We start from the raw sequence: 27,672 nt of genomic DNA on the forward strand, positions 1-27,672 counted from the left end.
CACACACACACACACACACACACACACACACACACACACACACACAAGTTGTAACTCACCATTGAAATTTACAGCCCTAATATAACCAAGTAGCTCTTTTCCATCGATGGTGCTCATTCGTGGACAGAGGCCAATGTATCCAGGGCAGAGATCTTTGTGCATGTTGTGTAGAGCATATGCCATGGAATATACTGCATCGATAACAAACTGGACCTTCCCTTCCTGTTCGTAAGATGAATCTCGTGCAATTCGTTCCAACCCTGCAAATAAGAAGGAGAACCATCAATTGGCAGTGCTAGCTTTCCATAAAAGATGGCTTGGGTGCTAGAATTTCCATCCCCTCAGTTCATACTTAGTAAGTCTCAACTATTTGATTTCACTTCTGATTGATTTAATCCTGTCTTTATTGCATTGGGTTGTTCCAAACTGGGTATCTGGATTCTTTATTTGGAAAGAGTAGGAACTGTTTCATTAGCATTCAATATAAGATAATTAGATAAAAAAATAAATTAGGAAAATGTTTTATCATCTTTATTTCCAACTTACTGAGTACCAGCATATTGTACACCCTAGTAATTGCATAATATTTGGGCAGTGACTTGATCTTTTGAGTAAAATGTCATTCTTTTTATCTTCCTCAACTCTAAGAGCACCAGTTAATTAGAAGCCCAAAGTAAGGTCTCTTTGTGCCATTCTGTGACTATTATAAGACAATATTTATTTAAGTGACCAAGCTTATCTTTTTAAAGAACCATGCTATTTATTTTCTCTTTGAATTCAGTTTTCCAGATCTTTCAAAATAAATGTCATTCAGAGAAACAGTGTCAATGTTCAGGCATAGGTATGGCTAAAAATTGGTATCAAGGACTACCTTTAGGGGTTGCTTATCTTAGAGGCATAGAATTTAAAAACTGAGGATACATTAGATACCCACTATGATCTAGTCTTCTCTTTTTGAAGAGGAGGCAACTGAGATTCCTGGTGATTATAGTCACAATAGACATAAGAAATAGATTCAGGAAATATTCCCAAGTATGAGAACGACAACTCAATAGTCTTTCTATCCTCAGAAAACAAAATTAGAAAATGGTAAGAATTTGGGAAGGAAAAGGAAAAGTACCAAAAGACCACCAAGGGCTAATCTTCCCCCCAAAACCTTACTTATCAGTAACATTCGAAAAGATGAAAGTAAGTCATTTAAATCTGCTCATGCATCTTAATTGTCTGTAATAATCTTTAGATATAACAATATTTGTTTCTGTCACAACAACACATAGCTCTGCTAAATTTAGACAGTCAAACCAAAATTATTGTTTTCTGTTTGAGCATTTATACTCTGGCAGTGCTAGTTACTTTCTTCAATGAATTCATTTTCATTCATCTAATTATTGGGCATATTTTCCTTCTGGTCTTAATCACTTGTGACACTTTTCCTTTCCAGAATGGTTGACAGTCTAGTTTCTGAATCTGTTGGGCCAAACTCTGCTCTGTCCTTTTCCATATACTTCTCCCTTTTTTTGCATGTCTCAACTACTCATTGTCCAAACTCAAGCCTCTTCTGATGATGTCAACTTTTAGTATGGCTAAAAATATACTTTGAATCCAAAGAAATATACACTAATTATAAACTCTCAAACAATAAATTGATTTATAGTAACCAAGTTAATTTATTTTGAAAATGGACTTTTGGAAAATTCATTTTCTAAGCCTTACTTGTGACCTAATGGCCACACAATATTTACAATTAACTAACATATTTCTAGGTAGTCTCCTTTAATTTTTTTTGTTGTTGTTTCTTGTTTTTAGTGCAAGTTCCATGGCTTGAACTCATGGCTTGGGTTCTGTCCCTGAGCATTTTTGCTCAAGGCTAGAATTCTACCATTTGAGCCACAACTCCATTTCCAGCTTTTTGGTGGTTAATTGGAGAAAAAGTCTCACAGACTTTCCTGCCAGGGTTGGCTTTGAATCAGGCTCCTCAGATCTCAGCCTTTTTAAAAAAATGTATTTTCTTGTGAAGATGTTGTATGGAGGGGTTACAGTTACATCAGTAAGGTAATGAGTACATTTCTTGTTGAGCATTCTTACTGCCTCCTTTTTCTCCTACTATCCCTTCCTTCCCCATTTCCCCATTCCTCCCCCTTCCAAAGTTGTAAAGTTCATTTCCAACATAGTGTCTTGTGTGTCTTATTGTTGCAATGAGCCATCCTGTGTCCTTGTTTCAGCATTTTGTTATTCCCTTTCCCCTCTCCAAATTAGATAAATATATATACAAGGTGCAAAGTACCAAAATCAAATACAGTGACAACAGGGATATACTATAGGAGGAAGAAACTGACTAAGCCAAAGGAAAACACATAGAGATCTCAGCCTTCTGAGTTACTAAGATTACAGGTGTGATCCACCGGTACCCAACTGGGAGTGTCCTTTCAAGTTATACTCAATATCCCAATTAGGCTATCATTGTAAGGAAAAATTACTTCCCTAAAAGCCTTCTCTTGATGACTTCTCAGATTTGAGAGCACAAGCAGATGGTAACTACCACCACTTGTCATAAAGAGGATCTTCAAGGTTCCAGAAGTACATTTGGCCCCCTCCAGCTACCTCAGCTTTATGATCTAAGTGATAATTTGTACAGACATGAGAATGATATAACAGTGTCCCCTTTCCCACTTCTGAGTTGTCCTAAGACAGCACTTCTGTGCCCAGAATCCCATTGAGTTACTATGAAAATAGTCCTCTCTGTTTCTCACCACCATTTGTCTCCCACACTTTTAACCACAAATAGACAATTCATAAATACTTTAGAAGTATTACAGCAACTAAAAAAGATTCAGTTGCTTCTTTGTGGATACTTATCTGGCTACCAACACCTCTGGTTAGATCAGGACTGAGAGGGGGGTTTTCAGGACATAACACCAAAAGCTGCACAGCCCTGGAACAAAACGGTTGCTTATGAAATAAAAGGCAAGTGGCACCAGGCCCCATTGGCTCATGCCTGTAATCATAGCTACTCAGGAGACTGACATCCGAGGATTGCAGTTTAAAGCCAGCCTGGGGAGGAAAGTCCTTGAGACTCTCTCTCCAATTAACAACCAAAAGCTATAAGTGGAGCTGTAGCTCAAGTGGTAGAGTATTCGCTTTGAGAAAAAAACAAAAACAAAAACAAAAACCTCAGGGACAGTTCCCAGGTCCTGAGTTCAAGCCTCAGGACTGGGGGGACAGAGGTTAGTGATAGAAAGTTGGTGATAGAAAAGGGATTCAGTAAAACCACATTTAAGATTTATCCTTAGGAGGGAAGGGATAGTAGGAGAAAAGCAAAGGAGAGGGTAACAATGTTCGACAAGAAATGTAGTCATTACCTTACAGATGTAACTGTAATCCCTCTGTACAGCATCTTTACAATAAAATCATTTTTTTAAAAAAAGATTTCTACTTAGATGGATACCCTCTGTTTCATTGACTTCACTTTACTTAACTTGGTGATGAAAAATGAAATCTTAAAAGGTCCAGAGCATGTTCATGGGCTCAGTCATCTTCTTAAGTACAGATTCCTTGGTGTCACTCTGTATTGACTGTATCAGAACCTCTTGCCTTGGGAACCTGAACAATCTGTCACATCAAAATCTAGTCCAAGAGATTATGATAAAACCATTCCAGTTTGTGAATACATTTTTGTAAATCATTACTCTATCCGATGTCTGAACATTTGAAAAATATCAATATAAAGACATAGAAGAAGTATCAAAGTAAGAAAAATTACTTTGTGGTATATGAAACTAAGAGAACCCCATCAAAGGAGTAAAATAAGGCCTTGACTTCAGTTCGGTCACTAGGGAGTTTGTTAGTCCCAGTATCCCCCTGGGCACCATTATAAAGTAAGGTATTTGCATATCACTACACTATTCACTTACTTATGTAATTGTTTACTTTTTAAAGTTGGGGGGGTCAGAGGGATGGGTGTAGAGGAAGGAAGGGAGGGAGAGAATGCAGTCATAATGGTTAATGTATATTTTATGAAACTAAGGGGGAGGAGATGGATAAGGGATAAAGATGAGAGGTGCGACATTGATAAAGATGCATTGTATTCATAAACTGCTTTGCTGAGTGGCAACTCCTGGTACAACTACTTCAAGATAGTACAAATACAATTAAAAAATAAAAGAATTAAATATTTCCTCTTACCACAGAAAACATGAAGAAAGTGGGGAAAAGAGAGAGGAGACAAGAAAGGGAAAGGCTCAGCCTAAAATTTAAAATCAGCACAGACTTTTTAAATAAGTCAGGGTCTCAAGTTCCATGTCAAGTTGTTTGTCTCTCTGTTGCGCACACACACACACACACACACACACACACACACACACACACACACACACACACACACACACAAATATACTACACCTGTTCCAAGGATATTGTCATTTGTTAATCTGGTTTTGTTTCCTTTTGTGGACATTAAGGAAAAGGGAGTATTTCCACACTTCCATTACTGCAGGATGAAGAATGCATAGCAGGCACAGAACTGGCAAGAGTATAAGCCAAATTGCTTCAAAGAAACCAATGACCATGGGAATATTACAGCATTTGGAATTTCCCACCATCCATGGTACCCATGTAAGAGCTAGACACATGTGAACATTGTCTCTCTTTAAATATTATAGATCCAAAATGCTCTGCATTTACTATACTATTTTATTGTAATGGCACTGTAACCTATCTGGCAATTTATGAAACTATTCCTCAGCATTTAAATGGAGTATAGAATATATTTATATATAATACTTTCCTGCTATGTTGAAATAGAGGCGTGTGAGTGTAGTCTTCCTTGACTTTTCTTTTAAAAAAAAAGGGAATCAATTTTTATCTAACAAATTCCAAGGTACTTCTTTTTCTGCCAGTCATGGGGCTTGAACTCAAGAGTCTGGGCTCTGCCCTGGAGCTTTTGCAAAAGATTACACTCTACTACTTTGAGCCACAGCTCCACTTCCAGTTTTTGAGTGGTTAATTGAAGCTAAAAGTCTCACAGGGACTTTTCTGCTTGAGCTGTCCTCAAACCACGATCCTCAGATCTCAGCCTCCTGAGTAGCTAGGATGATAGGCATGAGCCACCAGTTCTCTTACATAACATACCACATTACTGAGTGTCTTAATTAAATTTTACTATTTAACTACCTATTTCCTAGTATAGGGATAAAACTACTAATCAGTTTGAATGAATATTAAATACAACCAAGTATGTGCAGTTTTCTTTATAACTTTTAAAATAAAAATCTATCCAGTGACTGGTCATCACATTTGAATCAATAGCCATTAAAAGACATTTTCTGTAAATTGTAACAATATAGTCACAAGCAGAAGTATGGAAAACTATTCCTAAATCAAAAAGAACGGTTCTTTCAGGTTGCTTAGATCATGCATTGTTTGTTTGCTAACATTTGACTCTCATGATGACACATGATTTTATGGCAGCTACTAGAGTTGACTTGGCTCTTCTCTTCCTCTGTCCTCTCCCATTCATCTATAAGAGGAGTTTAGGAAGCTGACAGTGACTAGTCAAATTAATTAGCTGCAAAATGTCATTATGCTACAGTTTCTGAAGTTACCTTTAATGCATTGCTGTGAAGTGCTAAATAATATCAAAAGCTGTATGTCAGCCATCCATTTAAAACATCACCGGTTGTAAAGTCATAGTGTGTTTCATTATGTAGCTTAAAATTAACAGCATATCATAACAGAGTATTTGTATGGAGGGAGATGAAGTTAGCCTTATAAATTTTACAGCATAGTTTTTCGATGCTTTCATTAGTGAAGCCACAAACTTCTAATTGCCTTTCATGTTCTGGAAAGGATACTACATTTGTATTGGTCCAAGAAATACCCCCAGACACCAGTTACCATCGGTCACAACCTAGAATATATCTTTGTGCCTTTTTATTACCTTCTTAGTAAAAATCAAATCAGCTACAGCTGTGTGTGTGTGTGTGTGTGTGTGTGTGTGTGTGTGTGCATATGTGTATGCATGTGTACAAGCAAAGCATTGAGTTGCAATGGAAACTAAGAAGTCAGGAATTTTTAGTTTTTTTAGGGACACATTACTGTGGCATAGATTTGATTTACTTTCTAAAAATTTCATTTCCCATTCCTTGGGATAGAGTTCTGTTTTCCAAATTAAAATGCCAAAAAATTATTTTCATTTTCCTAAAATTAATTCTACAAAGCTTCCAATATTAATGTAGTGATGGTCTAGTCAACAGGGGTCATTTCAGGATGGAAAAAGGAAGGAAGGAAGGAAGGAAGGAAGGAAGGAAGGAAGGAAGGAAGGAAGGAAGGAAGGAAGGAAGGAAGGAAAGAAAGAAGGAAGGGAGGAGGGAAGGAAGGAGGGAGGGAAGGAGGGAGGGAAGGAAAGAAGGAAGAAAGGAAGGAAAAGGAAGAGAAAAAAGGAAAGAGGGAGAGAAAGTAAGAAAGAGAGAAAGAAAGAGAAGGAGAGAAGGAGAGAGAAGGAAGGAAGGAAGGAAGGAAGGAAGGAAGGAAGGAAGGAAGGAAGGAAGGAAGGAAGGAAGGAAGGAAGGAAGGAAGGAAGAAGAAAGGTAAGAAGGAAGGAAGGAAAAGAGGGAGGAAAGTCGTACCTATTGCTTTATTAACAGAAAATGTATCATCCAGTTTGTTGCTTTTTAGAAAAAAAATTGCTGTCTCTACTAGGAGTGAAAATTTTGGATACTAAATTTGTAGGTTTAAAATGCATTTTTAATTCCTTCTTGAATCATTCTTAAGTATATAGTAACTATTTGACACAATTAAATCATTTTTTGGAGTTGCTGCGGAGGAAATGGTAAGAAGGAGGAAGAGGAGAATCTGTAAACCTGAGAGGAATAAATATATTCCTGTGAGTGAAAATAAATTTAAAGGTCCCTCGGAATCCCACGAGGGACCCATAGGCCTCATTAGTGCTAGCCAGGAATAAGACTCCTATGCTCTATTCCTGCTTTCCCCAATACTGCACAAGCACATTACAGTGGCATGGCACAGAGACTTTAAACTTAGTTAGAAGCATAGCAAGAACCACACTGTGCATCGAAGGGTAATTGCTATCAAACTGAAAATCATGGGTCATCTTTTATAGGATTTCATCTGACTTCAGTTGGAAGATAGACAATTAAGAAAACATGGGTGGCGGGTGTGGGAATACATGCACCTATATGGCTACACAAGAACATTTTCTGAGCACTAGCATGAGAAATGTCTCCCCACCCCCACACCCCTGAGACTCCACACCACAGAGGGATGAAAACATGAACTCTTCTCATGAGGCAGAAAAACAAACTGGCAGAAGAAAGCAGCTCACTTTGGAAGAGGAGAGGTCTGAAGAGTCAGTAGGCCCAAATTTGGATCCCAGCTAGACAATGTGGAAGATATGAGGCCAAAGACACATTCCTGAAATGAAGTCTGAACCTTCATTGGGAAAATTGTCTGCCGAGTTTGTCAGTCTTTTCACCGTTCTGTGTACCATCCTATGCCTTGAATGTGAGTAGAGATCTCCAAGCCATTGAACCTCACCCAGCTGATCACTCAGTATTCTCCTCATTGTGGCCCAGATATTTCAAGACTCCTGTCACATTAAGCTACTTAATATTTCATGATTTTTTTAAACAAGGGAGGTGTCATTTAACAAAGCAACAGAATATAATGTGTCTTAATCTGTGTCACCTTCTTCAACCATCTCCTCCCCCTCTGACCCCCCCTTCCCTTATATTTCTCAATTTGTGGTATATACAATGAATTCTTCACTGAATTTCCCTCTCCCTGCCTCATTGTCTACCCCTCTCCATTTGATTGCCACCCTACACACCCACAAGTAACCGTTTTTTTTTATTTTGTTGGACTTTGACTTACTTAGTATTTCTTAAAAATTGTACTATTTGAGCTTTCCATAGCATCTATTATAATTCAGTTAATTCATTTGGAACTGGTTGCTTATCACCCAGTATGTTTACTTATTTAGCTCTCAGCACATTCTATCTACCACTAAGGAGAGAAATCAGACAACCTTTGTTTCTCTGCATCTGGCTTCCTTCACTTAATATAATTGTTCCCAAGTCTTTCCATTTCCTTACGAATGGTACAATATCATTCTTTCTAATAGATAAGGAAAATTCCATTGTGTCTACATACTACATTTTCTTAATCCATTCATCCACTGAGGGGGATCAAAGCTGATTTCATATTTTGGCTATGGTGACTAGTGCTGCATGATTTTTTTTAATGTAACAGCTTTGACTAGACCATGGAGCATCTTAAATTCTAGCATTAATACTGACTATTGTTCACTTGAAACAAAGAGCTGTGATAAATATTTAAAACAACTTCTGGGAATGGTTCATAAAAAGAATTGAAGTAAGGCTGGGTTGATAGTAGAGATGTAAGTTGGGAGACAGACCAGGCAGAGATTGGAAATAGAAGGAGATTGTGGAAATTAAAGTAAAAGAAGAAACTATACTTCATATGTCTAGTTGATATAACTGACCTCCTGATGAAGTAGAGCAGTCAGACTCAGGGAATCAACATCTTAGGGATTTGATGGTAGGTAATAAACAGAACATTAGCACCATGAACAAAACTTGGAAAAACCACATGCATAATAAAGGTTATGATAACTCCCCAACTGCACCAATACTTCAGATAAAAGGGCTGATTACTCACATCCCTTGTTAGCCAATAACATATATATGATAATTCATGTCTATGATCCCACCTATGTCAGAAGTTATAGACAGAGTATCATGATCTGAAACTGGCCCTGGGTCAAAATGTAGACATTGTCAGAAAGAAAATTCCTATGCTAGAGGCATAGTGCAAATGGTAGAGCACTTGCCTAGCAAGTTCAATGTCTAGAGTTTGAATTTCAGCATCTTTCCCCAACAAAGATATAATAAAAGGTTCACATGTTTAGAAGAATCATATAGCTATAATATGGTTGGACATTTATTTGTAACATTTCAATAATGTGAACCACCTTTTAGACAAGGACCTCATGTTGTACGGAGTAAAACCAATGGCCTGAAACACAGCTTATGTTCTACAGGTAACAGTGCCACCAACTAACTTTGTGGCTTTGGGCAAGTCATGATCTCTGGGGCATTTGTTTACTTCTCTTTCCACTAGGGAACTGAGTGAGATGATATAACAATTCCTTTAGAATTACAATTCTGTGTTCTGTTCTAACTAATTCCTCCCTCTGCTCTCTAAAAACACTGGAGGATTATATAAGGATGTCACTGAGCAAACATTATCAGAATCAATTCTCTAAATGGAATAGAATATCCCATAACTGGGCCATTATGGAGACCTGGAAATTCTGCACTAGCCAAATGTCAATCTGGGCTTTCATTCCTACACCCAGTCTGATTCTGTCACCACATTTTCATCAATCTTAGACCAAAGCCATAGATCAAATTTGATTCCTCATTAAAAAGAATCAGTGGCAGAGAAAAAGAGAGGGAGGGTACTAATTAAATTGGAAAGGATACAAATAACACCTCTTTCAAATTAAATTATTGTTATTCCTCTTTTACTAAGAAAAACATTAAGACTCAAAAAGATAGTTTGCCCCAAATCATAAAGTTTAGGTAGTAATGCTCATTTAAAGCTATGTGTGTCTGCCTCAGAATCTCCCAAAATGTTTACTCTGCTTCTATGAAATTTTCCTCAGATCTCTCAGTTACAACCAAATCTTTAAAGACAATGGTCCTTTAAAAAACTATACATTTGTATACAAATATTAGTAAACAATAATTGTGTTTCAATATACTATTCAGGAGAAACATGTTTTGATAGCACTTTAAGCATTTTCTCTAACCTTCAGAAAACTTTCAGTCATGCACTTAAGATTAAATTTGCAGGGCTGGGAAGGTGGCTCAGTGGTAGAGCGCTTGCCATGCATGCCTGAGGCCCTGGGTTCCATTCCTCAGCACCACATAAGCAAAAAGAATAAAAGCTGGAAGTGGCGCTGTGGCTCAAGTGGTAGAGCACTAGCCTTGAACTGAAGAGCTGAGGGACAGCGCCCAGGTCCAGAGTTGAGGCCCCACAACCGGACCCCCCCCAAAAAAAGATTAAATTTGCATAAAATGCCTGAAATGCAAAAAATAAAATAAAGAACAAAAAACAAATGGTATTTGTGACAAAGTCCCAAATCAATAAAGCTTATCAATTTACCCTAACAAAATTATACCAGACTATTTTAGTCTTGGTTGGAAGGATGCTTGTTTATGGCTGTAGGATTTCTCTAGGAAAATAACCTCAAACTCAAAAGAGAACTGCACACTGGAAGGCTCCTCTCTGAAGCCTTCCACTGTAGGCTTTGTCAAGGACCCATAGATTCATCTGCATTGGACTAATGAACTAATTTGAGCCCCTGCCTTATCTATTTGCAAAGGGCAGAGGAAATGGGAAGATAAGAGTCCTTTGCTGAAAATCACCTGTTCTCCTTCTTCTATAATTTAAATGTAGTAGCAAGACCTGAAGACTCTTAGCTGACTGCAGACAGACCCATCAGGAGACACTTGTAAATCAGCCACTGAAGAGCTCTAGATCAGCCCACAATAACTCTCTCTTTTGTATGGCAGGAAATGGAAAGTGCTTCAGACAGGTACCAGGTGTCCCCTTCAGGTGTTCAACTTCCCAGGCAATGCCCTAGAGTTTCTAAGACACTGAAAAATCTGAGGTAAGTGGCAGAGTAAGATTAAGAGTGTATCTTCAGGCAAAACAACCAGTTTAAAAGAAAGACATTCAGAAGAGCAAGTTATTACACAGATAGATCCCCAACTCCCTAAACAAAGAAAAGGCTGTTTGATTAAATCTGATCATTTGCATTTTTCTACATAATTACCTCAGATCAGACACAAAAGAGACAAATTTTGATTTTCAATAGGATGTAAAACGGTTGATGTGAAAGTTCTCTCTTTAAAGGGAATTAAAGACCTTTCCCTCTGTAGATACATGCAAAAAATTCATTATAATTCCAGAAGTGAAGACATCTAACTTTTCCCCTCCCAAGATGTTACAGTCATAGCAAACTATGACTTCGCTCAGGATTTTCCCTATGAAAGCATATTTCATTTCTTTCTGATTCCACAATAATATGAAGTTTTAGAAGTGTGGAAAACAGTATGCAAAGAAGAAAATGGAGAATGTATATTAGCCTGCTGTCTTACTCACTGTTTATATATTGGTCTACTGCTTTGCTGAGCATTTCTTTCTTTGACTCTTTATTTTTAAGCATTAAGGTGACATACATTTTTAATATATGTAATCTTTTCAATATGCTGTATACATTCAGGGTGGAATGTCCCCACATATTAGCAAAGTATAGTTTTAATATGGTCTTTAAGTTTAACTGGGGATTCTTGTGCAATCTTAATAGATTCAAGGTTTCACATTTAAGTTTTTCTTGACTCTCAACTTGATAGTTGAGGGATTTCAGCTTTATGATTACTATAATTTCTCTCAATGGTATTTATTGAAAAGATCTTCTCCATTCATTTATATGGTCACTTTTAACACATATCTAATTCTCATACATTCTTAGATATATAGCTGAAGTTTCTGCTCAATCATTTCTCTTACTACATTTTTCTAACAATTATAATTTTATAATGTTACATCATTGGCTCATTGTTTATATCATGCTCAATTTTTTAAAATTGTGCTAGTCTTACTACTTCCAAAAGTTGGCACGTTTTCTTAGACTCATATCAATTTTTAAAAATAATTACAGACAGCTTGACATAGTTACCATACTAAATTTCCATCTGAGAATATTAAATCTCTGTTTCATCAGATCTCCTTTTGGAATTCTCAGTAGAAGATTGTTCATTCATATATTTTTTTCTTAAGTTGATTCTTCTACTCTCATGTTTCACCTTTTTATAAAATAGGATTTTTTTCATTTGATTTCTAATGGGTTGTTCTTGGCATAATTCATGAATTTCAATTTATTTTTATTTACTCAATATTTTCTCGTCCTCTTCGTTAAAGTCTATATTGTAGAAGGCCCAGAGAAGACCTCTTTGTTCCACACAAGAAAACATAAAACAAATCAAGGGCTCCCACTTCAGACTGATCAAGATGTTATATTCTGCCTCAAAGTCTTTTATCCTTCATTCATAAAATAAGAATTTACTACCTTTGTTGACTAGTGGTTCTGAGGGTTAAATGAGAAAATTCAGGACATGTGTTACATTATGTAGCAAATAAATAGCCACCATTAAGTATAAAATACTTAGTCTTCTATGATGAGTCACATTTTTACAGTTACACCAACAAAAGAAACCACAACAGAAAGTGATAGGAATGCATACATCTGTTCAGTTAATATAAAAAGGCCAATTTAACCTTTAGATTAGAGATGTTCACCTCCAAAATTCTATCCACAGAGGTTCAAATTTAGGACAATTATTCTAGTAAGTATAGGTCTTAACATAAATTCCTTAAATTTTCTGGTTGTGTTTTCCTACCTATAAAATGAGGGCACAACAGTAACCATCCCATAAAGTTACTGCCATATTTACATGAGTTATAAAGCAGTTGGAAGAATAGGTTGAAAACAGGCCCTACTAAAAGGATGTCATCATCTCTGTTATCATCATCTTTGTTATCATCTGTTGTTATTATTGAGCAGAAAACAGGATCCAGTAATAGTCAACAGTTGACCATGTCTTTATGTGATAGAGTTATACACAGACTAAGATCTGGAGAATAAATGGGAGTAAACCAAGTGAGCAAGGTATACAGGGGAAGGGCAAGAAGCTGGGACAGAAGTGGCACAGGTCCAGCAGTAATGGTGCAGAAGAGTGTGATGAGTTGAAATACAAAACAGGATGATATCATGGTGAGGCCTGAGGAGGAGCTGGGGCCAGACAGAGCACCCAACAGGATGCCAAAGATCCATCTGTGTTTTTCTTTTCTTTTCTTTTTTGGGGAGGAGGGGCAGTTCTGGGGCTTAAACTCAGGGCCTGGGTGCTATCATTGAGTTTTTTTTGTGTGTAAGGTTAGTGCTCTACTACTTGAGCCTCAGTTCTATTTCTGAGATTTCAGTATTTAATTGCAGATCAGGGCTCACAGACTTTCCTTTCCTTGGTTGCCTTTAAACCATGATCCTCAGAACTCACTCTCCTCAGTAGCAGGATTATGGGTGTGAGCCAACAGTACCTACCCAGCCTGTCTTCTTTTTTTTTTTTTTTTTGGGGTCCAGTCGTGGGGCCTGAACTCTGGGCCTGGGCGCTGTCCCTCAGCTCTTCAGCTCAAGACTAGCGCTCTACCACTTGAGCCACAGCCACACTTCCGGCCTTTTTTCCTTTTTGCTTATGTGGTGCTGAGGAATCGAACCCAGGGCCTCAGGCTTGCAAGGCAAGCGCTTCTACCACTGAGCCAACTTCCCAGCCCTCAGCCTGTCTTCTTAAGAGCAGTGGGAAGCTATAGCGTGGTAAAAACATCAGATTTACAGTTCACAAAGAGCACTTGGTCAGGAGAATCTGTAGGATGAAGGGAAGCATAGAAAGGCCCTTCTGAGAGTTTCTCTCATAGTTTTATCTCATCTCTGTATATGGTGGCATAGGCTAACGTGGTGATGAAGATGAAGATGAAGAACAGTGAAAGTGCTGGACACCTATTAGAAGATAAAATTAAAAAGATATGGGAGTTCAAACAAAGGCTGATAATACAAATTATTTGCAGGTTCTTGGTTTAGGTATCTACACAAACCTGATGCTCTTCAGTGAGATAAAGGACATTGTCCAGGCCAGAAATAGGATGTCCTACTAGATAACTCCATATTTGCCTAATGGGAAACCAATACAGTGTGTCTCTTTCTATTAAGTAAATACCTTGGGTGATATACAAGTTCATACAAACATATTAACTGAAATAAGGTAGCTTCAGGAAAGAACTCAGTGTACTTCCTTAGGAAGGCAAAGTCATAATTCAACAAATAAACACCAGGAAATGGGTACTTGAGAGGGGTGGGTGGGATGGGGTCGGGGGAGGTGAGTAAGATTAATGAAGAGAAGAATGGAGGGAGAATGCAACCAAAATTCAATGTATACCCTATAAAATTAAGAAAAGTGAGGGAAGGGTGAGTAAGAATGTTGAAAAGGGCAACATTGATGAAGACGCAATTGTACTCAGAAACTGCTTTGTTGAAATGGCAACTCTGTGTACAACTACTTTGACAATTTGTTTAAAAAAGAAACATAGGAATGCACATGCTAAAATGACTTTTAAAAACATCCTGTCTGAAGTTGGGTGTGGTGGTTCACTCCTATAATCCTAGCTACTTGGTATGTTAACAATAGTAGGGTCATGGTTCAAAATTAGAGCATAAAAGTTCATGAAAGCCCTCTCAACCAATAGCTAAGTATGGTGGCAATTATCTATCATCTCTCAGCTATGATATTTGCTGAGATCAGAAGGAACATTATTCTAGACCAGCCTAGGCAAAAGAAAAAGAAAAAAAGAATGGCAGGATGGAAGGAGAGAAGGAGGGAGGGGAGGAGGGAAGGAAAAAGGAATGAGGAAAGTAGGGAAAGAAGGAGGGAAGTAGGGAAGGAAGGAGGAAAGTAGGGAAGGAAGAAGGGAAGGAAGGAAGGAAGAAGGGAAGGAAGAAAGGAGGAAGGAAGGAAGGGAGGAAGGAAGGAAGGGAGGAAGGAAGGAAGGAAAGGAAAGGAAAGGAAAGGAAAGGAAAGGAAAGGAAAGGAAAGGAAAGGAAAGGAAAGGAAAGGAAAGGAAAGGAAAGGAAGGAAAAGAAGGAAAGGAAGGGAAGGAAACCTCTGTGACATGATCCATTAGTAGTACTTGAAATCATTACAGATGGGCATACTTTTAAAATACACAGAAATCAAGCACCATCACAAATAATAACAGGAAGCAATTTTTCTTGAAACTGTGTTTCATGTATAAGGCATGTGTACTAAGATCTGTGTTGTCACATCATAAATTGTTCATCTGGAGTTCAATCTAAAAAAATATGCAACTCCCTAAACCATTTCAATTTTCTTTCTTTACAAATTATGAAACTGAGGCAGAAGGGCAGGGTTTTTGTTTGTTTGTTTGTTTGTTTTTCTGGTCCAGCAGCACATGAAGGAGCAGAGCAAGGAAAGAACCCAGAATCCCCTCACTGGACGACTCTTCCATTAGGTCACGTGGCATCATTCAGCCCTGTAATTATTGAGTTCCACAGACAGTAAGTTAAACTTAAGGGAGTCATTAAACGAGTTTGCTCATGAGGACTTGCATATTTATAAGATCATTTTTTTGTTGCTTTGTATGTCCCTTCCCCACGGTATAACCCCTGTTTTCACTGTATTTGATGTTGGTATAATTTGTGGAAGGGAAGGGGAAAAAAACCAGATCGTTTAAATAGGGATACAGGTGGACCCATTGCAACATGAGATGTACAAGTCGTTATGTCGAAAATGAACTTTACAACTTTGGGGCGGGGCAGGGGGGGTTGGGCAGAGGGATATGGGAAGGGATGGAAAGGGGAAACAAACATGCTTGATAAGAAATGTACTCATTACCTTGCCCATGTAATTGTAACCCCTCTTTACGATATTTTCACAATTTAAAAAAAAAAGCCTTGAAGGAATGTGAATTATAGAAAAAAATCGGTGACATAAAGGTTGGCCTTACGAGAAGATTGTCTAATTCAATGGGTAACTGTATGAGAGTGAAAACCCATAACAAAGAGCCATACTTTAAATAATTTTCCAGTGTCTGTGTGTGCTACACAACGGCCCAGATGAAAAACAAAAACAACCGTTGACTCTACAATACGGTCAATCCTCTGGATGACTGGTTAGGTCTTTCACTTTTCTTCCCAATTTTAGGGGTCACAGCACAGGCGTAGGTATAATGCCAGTGGCTGATTAAAGCAGGTCTCAATCTGTCTACGCGAGTGTCTGGGCCATCCTTCATAGGGACAGGGAGACCAGACAAAATGACCTCTCTCGCTGCCTCCCAATTAATACAATCAGCCTCTGCTTCTATCAGACATCTTCAGGGATGCAGAGCATACCCTACTGCAGGTCCTCAGGAGAAATCAGTAAACAAAGGGGCTGCTAATGGGGCTTAATGAATAAGAAGGATTCAGCCCACAGTCATCAATTTTTCCTTTGCAGTTTGTTTCCTAGTATTATTTTCTCTTGACAGTAATCTAAACCCTCTGAGAGGCTAGGAGTAGATGCAATTCTTCTGAGTTTTCTGTGAACCCTAACTTAAGATGCACCCTGATATATCTTAAGTGGACAGCTGTGCTTGTAAACCAACCCAAACTGATCTGGCTAAAGAGGAACTCAGAAATAAAATAACCCAATTATCCATCCCCAAGTTCCCCAATCTCTTTTGCTTTATTATTGCATTGAGTATTACTCCAGGAAAATTATTACAAGATCTGTTCGAGTAAATGGGGATGAGTTTGGTCAAATAAACTAAATCCATGCCTTCTACCTTTATGTTTAAACAATGTAAAGCCAAGGTGGACTTAGTATAAAAAAGATACTTTCCATTGAAGAGTAAATAGATCAGCTGAGACTAACCACATTAGACAATGTAGCAACAACAGATGAGGTAAATTCTGAACGACAACTTGTGGCAAGCCCCTCATAAATCAGGAACCTTCAATTGTAGTTCAACACTTCCCAAACAGTCAATAAACATCCATGTTCATTAAGCATTATCTGAGATTTCTTTTAAAAAAACTAGCTTTTGACTAAGAATACAACTTAATGTAAAATAGTTTGACCAGTATTTTCCTAAAATTAAATGCAACTTATATAAAATATGGTGTTCTTCACCATGTGCAGCAGATAAGCTAAATTATCACTCATGGCTTATAGGCACTACACGCATGGACTTCTGGACCAGAAAGAACAGAATTTGCCACCCATGATGTGTTCTGGTAACAAGCCTGGGTTTCACCTGGAAGTATGGAGCAAAACTCACTAGAATATCTTAGTATTACCCTTTGTATGCAAATGCAAAGGAGAAAAAAAAATACCCTGAAAATATTCCATCTTTAAACTTTCCAAGCATGCAAAAGCAGAAAGAATTGAAAATATTTTCATCTTTAAGCGTTCATCACATGTTTTGAATATTCAAACACATTTGGTGAGAAAAAAACTATAAATAGAAAATTGATAAATTTAGAACTAATGTGAAAATCATAGCCTGAGATGCACTTGAAATTTATTTCTAACAAATCTGTTTTTCTCTGTGATTTATTTTTTGCTACACAAATTATGTTACTGGCACCAAGGACTAGGATAGAAAATTGAAGATATGATAAAGGAAATATTTAGACAGAATGGCCCAACTGTACAAATGTTCATAAATATCCTTCCACTCAGAAACTGGAAGGAGACCTCACATAGAGATCTATCATGAGCCAGCTGCCATGTTAGATAAAATGAAAATGCTGTAGCATACCTTACCAAAAACTCCTTGAGGCAAGATTTATAATTCTCATATTTTTAGATGTGGAAACTGAGTCCAAGATAGATTAAATAATGAGCCTGTTATCACAGACTTAGAAGACATACAACCAAGACTCCATATTAAGTCTTTTTACTCAAACTGTTCTTTCTTGTTTTTCAATGCAACACAGGGATAATTAATAATGACTGTGCCCACAGGAGTACTGTGGGTATCAGATTCAGATGAAAATATAGCCTGTTACCAAGTCCTTACATGGATCTATTTCATTAACATAAGTGCTTTAAATATCTAGTGAACATTGAACGCTGGACTTCATATCACAATCTTCTTGTGTGAAAATGGCATTTGTTAATTTATGAGTTTTCTAGCAGCCTCTCCATCACCTGTATTTAGGAACAAGACAGACCCAGCTTTTAGAATCATCTGGAAAACCACCCTCTCTTTCAGAGGCAGGCTCCTTCCTACTTGCATTGAACACCTTGACTCCTGCAACACATAACCAGCCACACCTAAGGCTGTTTGTGCGTCATCATGAGTCGTACCACCTTGCTAGTTCACCACTTTTTTTTTACAGACAGAACACATGATGCTTTCCAGAGCACATGGCTAATCAGAATGAAGACTAAAATTTCCAATTTCTTTTGTGGCTGATTTTCACTGTGAAGAGGAGGAACCTTTTTCAAGAGACAGAACGTATGCCCTCTGCCTCTTCATTATTCTTTTCAATCCTGTCCTGTAGCTTACCATAAGGGGCAGATGTGATCACCAAAATCATACCTGTGATCTAGAACCAGGAGGCCTGAGTCACACCCCAGACAGTGTGGAACAATAAGCTGCCAGCAGCATGGGTTCCTAAGGTCTGAGGATGCAGATCCACTCTCACTCCCAGATGAAAGCCTCCTTTGGTCTTACCAAGCAGAAAAATAAAAGTTCTGTCTTATGTAAATCAGTGTTTCACTCTGTTACCTATAGCGGGGCATAATCTTGAGTGACACATCACTGTGATCTTTTATACAGCTAAGTCAAAGGAGAGTAACAAATTCACCACCACAGTTGACCTTCCCATTCTTTTATAAATTTTTTCAGTATTTTTCATTATCTTTAAGTAGCTCTACAAAGGATTTGCCATTCACCCAAGCAGTTTGTGAAGAGTGCATCTTGATCACTGCTACCCTTCCCAATCCACCTCATCCCTCACTTACATCTTAACAAAGCACTTTATATGTATAATATATGATGATCTGTCTCATCACTTCAACAGCTTCACCTCCCTTAACCCACCCCTTCCCTTACATTTATCAATTCTGTGGAATATACACTGGATTCTTCTCTGCATTCTACCCCCTTCCCTGCTTCATTCTTCTGTAAATTGTTTTTTTAACTATTATTTTATTTGTGAATTAGCATGCATTGGTATTATGAGGGGGTTTTACTATATTTCCACATATGCACATAGTAAATTTTGAACCAATGTACCTTCCCCATTGTATTCAGTTTTTCCTGAAACAATAGGAAAAACATGAAATGTATAACAGAATTCACAACATCTATGCTAAGCCCAGATAAATAACAGAACCTGTCTTAATTTGACTATCACCAATGAATAAGAGATAATGTCTTGAATGTCCCACTTAACCAACCAACTAAGCACTGGTTTCTACAGCAGTCCTGTGCCCATTTCCACAAAATACTAGTCAATTAGGTCTCCAGTTTGTATACATTTAACCTTAAAATGCCTTTTAATCTGAGTACCTCTTCTTTTTTTTAATAAGTTTTTTATTGTGAAAATACCATACAGAGGGGTTACAATTATATGAGCAAGGTAATGAGTACATTTCTTATCAAGCATTGTTGCCTCCTCCTTTGTTTTTCCCCTACCATCCCTGCCCTCCTATCTCCACGACTACACTCTCTCCCCCCCGCCCCCCAAAGTGGTAAAGTTCATTTTTCAACATAGCATCTTGTACATCTCATTGTTGCAGTGGGTCCACCTGTATCCTTGTTTAAACAACTTGTTTTTTCCCTTCCCCTCTCCAAACTATACCAACATCAAATACAGTGAAAACAAGGGTTATACCATGGGGAAGGGACATACAAAGCAACAAAAAAAAATCACCTTATAAATCTGTTAGAAACAATAGCAAGAAAGAAAAAATGACTTGTGTCCTTATCTTGGGGTTCATTTTGCCTAACATCATTTTATCTGAGTTCTGCTTGTCTCAGACATATACTAGTTATTGCAAATAAGGGAAACCATGGGACCTATGTTTGGGTCTAGTACCTCTTCTGAATTAATGAACTTTCCTGGTGCTTTCAAACAAACCAATTGCTATGCATGAAATAAACAAGTGATTTCAAAGTGATTTGTTGTTTGTAGATCATCCTCTTATCCTTATTTTCAGATAGTGTTGCTCATGGCCCACAAGCACCTGCCTGTGTTTTTGTGTGTCACTTGATTCTGGTACACATGCTAACATGTCAGTGACTATTAGCATCCCTCCCCCATCCTCCCTTCCTGAATCTGTCTGTAGCGAAGAGTGCCTTCCACTGCTAGAAACTGGGAAGTATAGGAAGGCTACTTCCTACCTTGTCAGGGTACCACACAATAACCCTTCGTCCTTTATTTTTCTAAATAGAATCCATTAGCCAATTACATTCCCTTATGGGAACTAGTTATTATTGTACTTCACATCCTTGTCATCTGATAACAAATATAGTAAATAAATAAGACAGACTCAAAGTCCTCAAAAGTGATTATAGTTGGCAGGTATGGGCTTTCTGTCAATTCACTAGACAAGTTGGTCTGATTTAGAAGAGTAGATTAAGCTGACCGAGGGTTTCTTGAACTCTGTGACTGTTTTCTACTCTCTTCTCAATTAAATTTGCAGAGCAATTTTCAGTGCCACATCCTTGTCATTTTGTTTCAGTCACAATATTAGCTGATGCCTACCTAACATTTAGTACACGTCTAACAAAGTTAAGAAGTAGATGAAACTAGTTGCCTGTGTGTCTTGCTTTTGAATTTTACTCTTCTAAGTAACCATCCTTATTTTCTATTCTTGCCCAACAAGTGCCAAGATGAGTGGGACAAACTGGTTCACATTGAAATAGTAATGTTGAATACACTCATGGTACCGGCTAGGATGTATTTTGTGAACAACCCTGAATTGTTGTCCCTATGAGGTCAACAAGTTGTATGCGAAAGACAATCAACAAATATATACCAACCATTTATCTCAGCTGCCCCAAAAATCACCCTCTCCTTAAATTTCTGAGGAAACAATAAAACAAGTGAAAAGTACTCATAATGCTAATCAAATCCCATAGTATTCCTTTTATAGTTGGATAGTACATAAATATTTTAAATCAAATATGTAAACACACTTAATATGACAATTGATCCACTCATCTATGGAGGGGCATCTGGGTTGGTTCCATATCTTAGCTATAGTGAATAATGCTATGATAAACATAGTTGTGATGGTAGCTTTAATATGGCCTTGTTTGTGATCATTTGGGTAAATGCCCAAAAGTGGGATTGCTGGGTCATAGGGAAGCTCTATGTGGAGTCTTTTGAGGAACCTCCATACTGGGAAAGTATTTTTTTTAACATTCCTCATCCAACTTACATGTCTCCTTACATAAGAGATACTCAAACATTTCTTGTGCCTTAGCATGAGGAGAATTTGATTTATACTCTGCCACTTGTGATGATAAGTAAAATACAATTCCACTAAAAGACACAATAAATGAATTCTGCTTTATCCTACGGAGGGCTCCATTACAACTGTACAAGTAAACATGCAATTAGAAGCAAAAGTAAAGAAAGAGTTTTAAACTAATTAGACATAGACTGTAGAAGAGGAATTCACTGATTGTGCCTTTAATACAGAAAACAGGTCTGTTAGGTCAATTTCAAAACAAAAATACAATAGGTTTTGTAAAGGAGAAGGAAAAAAGTGTCACTAGTTTTGTGTTTTAGATGATGTAAATGCAGTCTTGGTGAAAGCCAAGCTACTCTTCTTATACACATAGGTTTTTTTCATACTCTCCAGAATGCACTTGAAAGCCTGAAACAGGCAGCAGTCTAACTATGTCACTCCCTTTTCTGAAATACCTACCTATTATTCGGGACATGAGACAAATAGAACAAAGAACAAATGTATTATAAAGGCTAGAGTTAGGGAACCAAGATGTATGTTTCTAGCATATACTTACATTATCTACAGTATGATTAAAAATGGGCAGTACGATAATTGCTATAAACCTCTCACATATAGTACACTTAATTTGCATTTCCTGCTTCCCAGAATCCTAAGATAGCCTAATAATGTTTAAAAGACTGACACACACATACACACACAAACAAATTACAATGAGACACAACAGAGTAATTTCAATTCAGCAGGGAGAACAGAGGGATTTTTCTCTATCTGTAATCAGTTTATAATTATGGCCTTGCAAACAAGGCATCCCATAAAGAAATGGCAAGAATCTCTTGCTCAGCTTCTACATTATAAATTTATGACAACTTTGAGCTTTTTATCTTTGATACCCTGACGGACAACAGGGACTCGGCAGTTCTTAGGTGACTGCTCCTCTCAGCTGAACCAACATCCAGATGTATGTTCCATGGAAGCTAGTTTACTTTTTTTTACACATTAAAACTCCAAAGCATGTGACAAATAACACCAGGTTTGAAATATTAGTAACTGCAATCAGTAACAGGAGAAAGTATCTTCTTGTTTGTTAGTGACAAATAACAAGCTTGAAGAAATATGAAAAATGTTCTAACTTTGCTTGTAGAAATCATGCCATCATAGTGGAACAGAAAGTAAGAGTCTCTTTTGCTACTCTGACCATCTCCTTTTTTGTGTATAGTGACTTTCTAGACACAATTTGCCATATAGTTTATATCATGTAGACAGAGATCAGTGTATCTAGAAAAGGAAGAAGATGAAGGTTCTCTTTTGATTTTTTTTCCCCTAAGAGCTGAGTCACTAAACATTTACTCAACTGGCAGTTTGGAAAATGGATCCTAATTATTTGTTTAATTCCAAAACTAGTCTATATAAAAACATATCCTTAAAGATATTGTAATGCTAGTCTATCTTTAAAAAAATCAAGCCTATTACTGGAATGAGAAGTGTACTGAAATTTCCTTTCACTTAATAGATACAGACCTACTCTACTTCCTAAGGAGAATTTTGCATTTATGTTCCTTCATAAAAACACAAAAATATGTACCCATTTTGTGTTAACATTTTTAGTTGTTGGAGATGTAGTTTTGCATTAGTAATTGTTCCTATTGCTATATCAGCCAAATTAGCCTTTTACTTGAAAGGTGATTTTTCTCATCATGGCCTAAGTACTGCTGATGAATAAGTTGTTTCCCAATGGCTATGCCAAGGCTCAGAGGGCAAAGAGGTATTTGCCAAACCAGAGACCACCTCTGGAGGCAAAGCTGTGATGATAGTAACAGGAACATATGGTAAGAACAGTGCAGAGTCCAGACAGGTGAAGGTGAATGAGAGAGACCCACAGCGAGGCCCCATAAAACAGAGATGTAAACAGGAAGCCCTTGCAGCTGTGCAGGCATCAGCATAAGGCTGACACTACAATCGTCTGTTATGGATGTCATCTGGTGTCCTTCCCTTGATCCACTGCAAAATGTCTCAATATACTTTTCCTGTGGGAGAGTAAGAAAGAAAGAAAAGGTGACAGTCTTCTGGGCTCTTTGGGACCATCTGACAAATGGCAGGGCTAGAATCCTAAATGGGTCTAAGCATCTTTTGGAGTCTATTTTCATCCAAACGTACACTATCTACTTTACTAATGTAGAGATTGACTCCCCGCATTGTGTCATAATGTGTATACCTTACACGCTCAGTGACTGGACCAGGCAAATAGGAAAGAAGAAGGGAAGGAAGAGAAGAAGAGAAAGGAGAGGAATGGATAGGAAGGGGAGAAGAAAAAAAAGCTATCCATAGTAGATAGTTCTTAAGAATATTGTATAACTATTTTCTTACTTTTATAAAAAAAAAAGTACTTAGCTGAGATGCTATGCTTATATAATTAAATCTCTTCACTTAGTACTATATTTCTTTCACCACACAATCCTTTTTTTCAGAGTTGCTATTATCTTTCTATCTTATGCTCTATATTCATACTTTAAATGCAAAGCATTGTCTGGATTGTTTCACATGAGGCATCTTTCCCAGACTGGCTGCTCTGAAGTCCTGCTATTCTAGGGTGGCTGCCAACTGAAGGTGGTGACTCACCCATGAGTTTTGCACACAGTCAAGTAAAGAAAGGAGGAAAAGGCATTCTCTGTTCTCCTTGCTCTGGGGCTCTGAAGGAGAATCTGCCTGGGAATGCAGCTTACCAGCACACAGGACCATGCTCAAAAGCACAGGCCTCCAAAGCTCTCCCAGAGCATTTTGCTCATAATTATGATTTGTTACCATCAGGTAAAAATAGCCTCTTGGGCACAGTGTTTGAGTATAAGAATCATAGGAGTGATTAACCAAATTCCATAAAAATAAAATGCACCTCTAAAAAAGATAAACATTCATTTTAATCAGGCTATTAATCATTATCCTGAAATTAACATGTAATTGCAGGGAAACAGGTTTTCTGGAAGGGTGAAGAGAGGGGAGCAGCTGTGGATCATGCACACCTGAGCATTCTCCCTTCCTCCTCCTCAGGATGTGAGCTTGGCCAGGCTGAATATGCCTGAGAAACAGGTAGAGCCTGGATTTGTAAACAACCTGGCAAAGAAAATTCACATGTAACAAGTGCAGTTTTTCCCAGAGGTGTGATTTGAAAGCCTTGTGGTAGAAGAAAAGCATTGCTATGATCCCAGTATCTAGCAGACCATACTCTGGCAAGCAGGTGGATGGACCCAGGACATTCCTCAGAAACATCTAGAAGGGTCACAGGTTGCTCCAGTCCTGAATGTCCCCTCTGCTTCTGGACAGAAGGCTTCCTTCATGGAATATCAGGGAACTCTCTAGTAAGTGGCCCAGTGTCCCCTGTTGATTGAAGCACGAAGTTATCAAAGTCATCAAGCCAGGGGTTCGCCCATAGGTGGTCCCAGAACCAGCAACAGGAGCATCTCCTCTGCCAGGAAACATGAAGTAAATCCTCAAGTCCCACACGAGTACCACTAAAGTAGAAACTCTTGACTGACCAGAAATCTGGATGTCAGTGAAATGATTCTAAGGCACCCTTTAATTTGAAGGCACTGGCTTAAAAAAATAAGCAATTGGGTGCTATTCCTCTAAATTACTCTTTGGCTTATCTCTTAACCCCCAACTTCACAACCACAATTCAAGCCATTGAAAACCTCTATTTCAATATATATACGGTTCTAGGAAGTAAAGCTAACTTTTCCATGAAAAGCAACAAGTCTTCTATGGAGGTTATCAGGGGCTTTTTTTTTCTTTTTGCATCTCTGACATGAATATTGCATTTAATTTGCCAGAGCTGTTTCGGTGACAGTAGGAAACAGGAGTTGCTGAACGTTGTGACAACTCTGGACAACACTGGCCATTCATCAAATGCAGACCGGCCCCGGAGCATGTTCACTTCTGCTCTGGCCCTCACAGCATCTCTCCCATAGCTGCAGACGTGAGCATTTCTTCCCTCATCCACACCAATGAATTTACATGAGAGTCATCCATGAAATACACTTTAAACCACAGAAGACTCTTCACTGATTTTGCTAATCCCTTTGTGCCTTCTTCTCCCTCCCAGAAACAGGAGAAAATTGCAAGGGTGTTTGAAACATGATTGCACTCAAGTGCTTTTTGGGTGAAAATTTTTTCATCAGCTTACTTTCAACTCTATCCCTGATTGTTTATTGTTTTCTACTTGTGATCTTTTTAAAAGTCCTTTTTCCTTGCTTTCTGATCAATAGTTTAAAAAAAAAGTAATGGTTTCCTTGGCAACAGTTGTTTCATTTATTTTGCTTGGTTTGGTCTGTTCTTAATAAGAAAGAGTCATGATCGAGTGAAAAAGGTACAGTGGGTCAGAAGGTCTATGTTTTAAGGGAAAATCCCAGAATTTACTAAGGGATCAGGAAGTACCACTTAGAACTCTAAACTGGCTCTTCTGATGTGGAAAATGGGATTAATAATTACCTCTGCCCTGCATACCTGTAACATTCTTCACACAAATGAATTTTAAAATGTATGTGAGGTCACTGTGACCACTGGAAAGAGCTGTCTAAATCCGATTACTAGTATCTACGAGAGAGCTTTCTAGAATCCAAGTTACAAGACACACAGAACTAAGATTTGAAAGCTATCATAAGTCTTATAACAGTCACCTTTTCACAATCACAATATCATCATATGGACAGGTTGATCTAACTAACTAGTTAGTAACTGTTAGTAATAATTTTAAAAAATAATAGTCTGTTTTGATTAATCAGTTCTACGCAGCTCTAAATTATTTCCAAAGTGGAACACACAGAGCAAGCACAGCAAAGGGCATTCCACCTAAAAGAACAATGGATGCCAGGCACTGGTGGCTCACGCCTGTAATCATAGCTACTCAGGAGGCTGAGATCTGAGGATCATGGTTCAAAGCCAGCCCGGGCAGAAAAATCCATGAGACTCCTATCTCCAACTACCCGCTCAAAATCCAGAAGTGGCAGAGTGGTTCAAGCAGTCGAGTGCTAGCCTTGAGCAGAAAGAGGCTCAGGGACAGCACCCAGACTCCCCAGTTCAAGCCCCACAACCACTACCACCACCAACAAAAAGAACAATGGAAATGGACTGAGGGGTAGGGGGCGGGTGTCCGTGATGGCATAAGAAATGTTTCCTAATACAAAATAGGCCTCGTGGCTAAACCACAGTGCTTTGATAGATTATGAGAGATAATCACACCCGTAAGGAGTTACTTTGGATCATTAACAGCAGTATAGATTTCCATCCATTTAAATAGCACTTGAAAAAAAGCACACTAGTTATTTCCTTGGATTTTTTTCACGTCTTAGGAAAAATATCGATCCAGAATTCAGAAATCACCAAAACCAAGAGGCTAAAATAAGACAGAATGTCTTTGCTCTCTTTATTACTGAAACTACAAGAGAAATGAATAAAACAGCCCTCAGCACTAGCAGTGTTAATTATCTACATTATTGTTCCCGGCATACAATGTTTGGGAGAAAAAAATCAGCCTATGAACCTTGTAGACTGCATTTTCATAGACATGTTTTGCTCAGCATGAGTTTACAACTACTCCCCATGTGTCAGGTCCCCGTGTTAGTGTCTCTTAAGTTACTTCCTCCAGTACTGAGGATTAGGGAAGTGGAGCTCTTAAGGTTAACATGTTATTACCACAACGTTACACCTTCCAATTCAGAAGATGTACAACTTTGCTTTGTTATACAAGAAATGACAGCAACTGATAGAACACAGCCCATATTCATTTTTAATATTCATCTGAAAATAAACTTCTTAGCCTAATATCACTGATTTTCATATATTAGTATGTAAAACATATATTCTTATGTACATATATTCATATATTAAATTTGTATGTATTCATGTTTGTACAGATTCATACATTAAATTATTTTATACATAAAATATAACACATATTATGTAATATATGTGTACTATTATATGTGTATTATATATTACATAATATATAATGCACATATATTTTATTGACATTTAATACACATTAATATAATTCATATATGACATATAATTATATACATACACTATATAATTTATAATTATGTATAATATACTCAAATACTAAAATATATATGAACATGAGGTTCATTCTCAACTAGTGTATTATTCTGTGTTCTAGGAGTTGTTATTCTGAGACTTGCAATAACATAAAAACAGCATAAAGCTGAGAGAGAGAGGGAGAGAGGGAAAGAGGGAGGAAGGAAAAGAGGGATGGAAGGAAAAGGGAGAGAGATAAGGAGGAAGGAGAAGGGAGAGAGAGAGGGGAGAAGAAGGAAGGAGGAGGAGGAGGAGGAAAGAAAGGAAGAAGGGATGAAGGAAGGGTGGACAAGGAGAGAGGGAGGGAGAGGGAGGCAAGATAGGGAGAGCAGGAAAGAGGAAGGAAAGGAGGAAGAGGCGGGGGACAGAGAACAGAGGGGAAAAGAAGGAGCAGGAAGAGGGAGAGCAGGAGGGCGGAAAGGAGGAAGGAAGAAGGAAGAGA

General features: G+C 37.9%; 1 protein-coding gene across 4 annotated transcripts in view; it reads right to left on the reverse strand.

Annotated features, from left to right (window-relative positions):
• The window catches only part of Grm8 (glutamate metabotropic receptor 8), a 716,785-nt gene that overhangs the window by 238,232 nt on the left and 450,881 nt on the right, over window positions 1-27,672 (reverse strand). For all 4 annotated transcript variants that reach the window (XM_069996686.1, XM_069996685.1, XM_069996687.1 and 1 more), the window contains one exon: window positions 60-260. In XM_069996686.1, coding sequence (XP_069852787.1) covers window positions 60-260 — 201 coding nt within the window. The remainder of the gene's footprint in view (window positions 1-59; window positions 261-27,672) is intronic.

This window comes from Dipodomys merriami, unplaced genomic scaffold (genome assembly GCF_024711535.1).
Source record: "Dipodomys merriami isolate MVZ:Mamm:240054 unplaced genomic scaffold, mDipMer1.0.p SCAF_5, whole genome shotgun sequence".
Lineage (NCBI taxonomy): Eukaryota > Metazoa > Chordata > Mammalia > Rodentia > Heteromyidae > Dipodomys > Dipodomys merriami.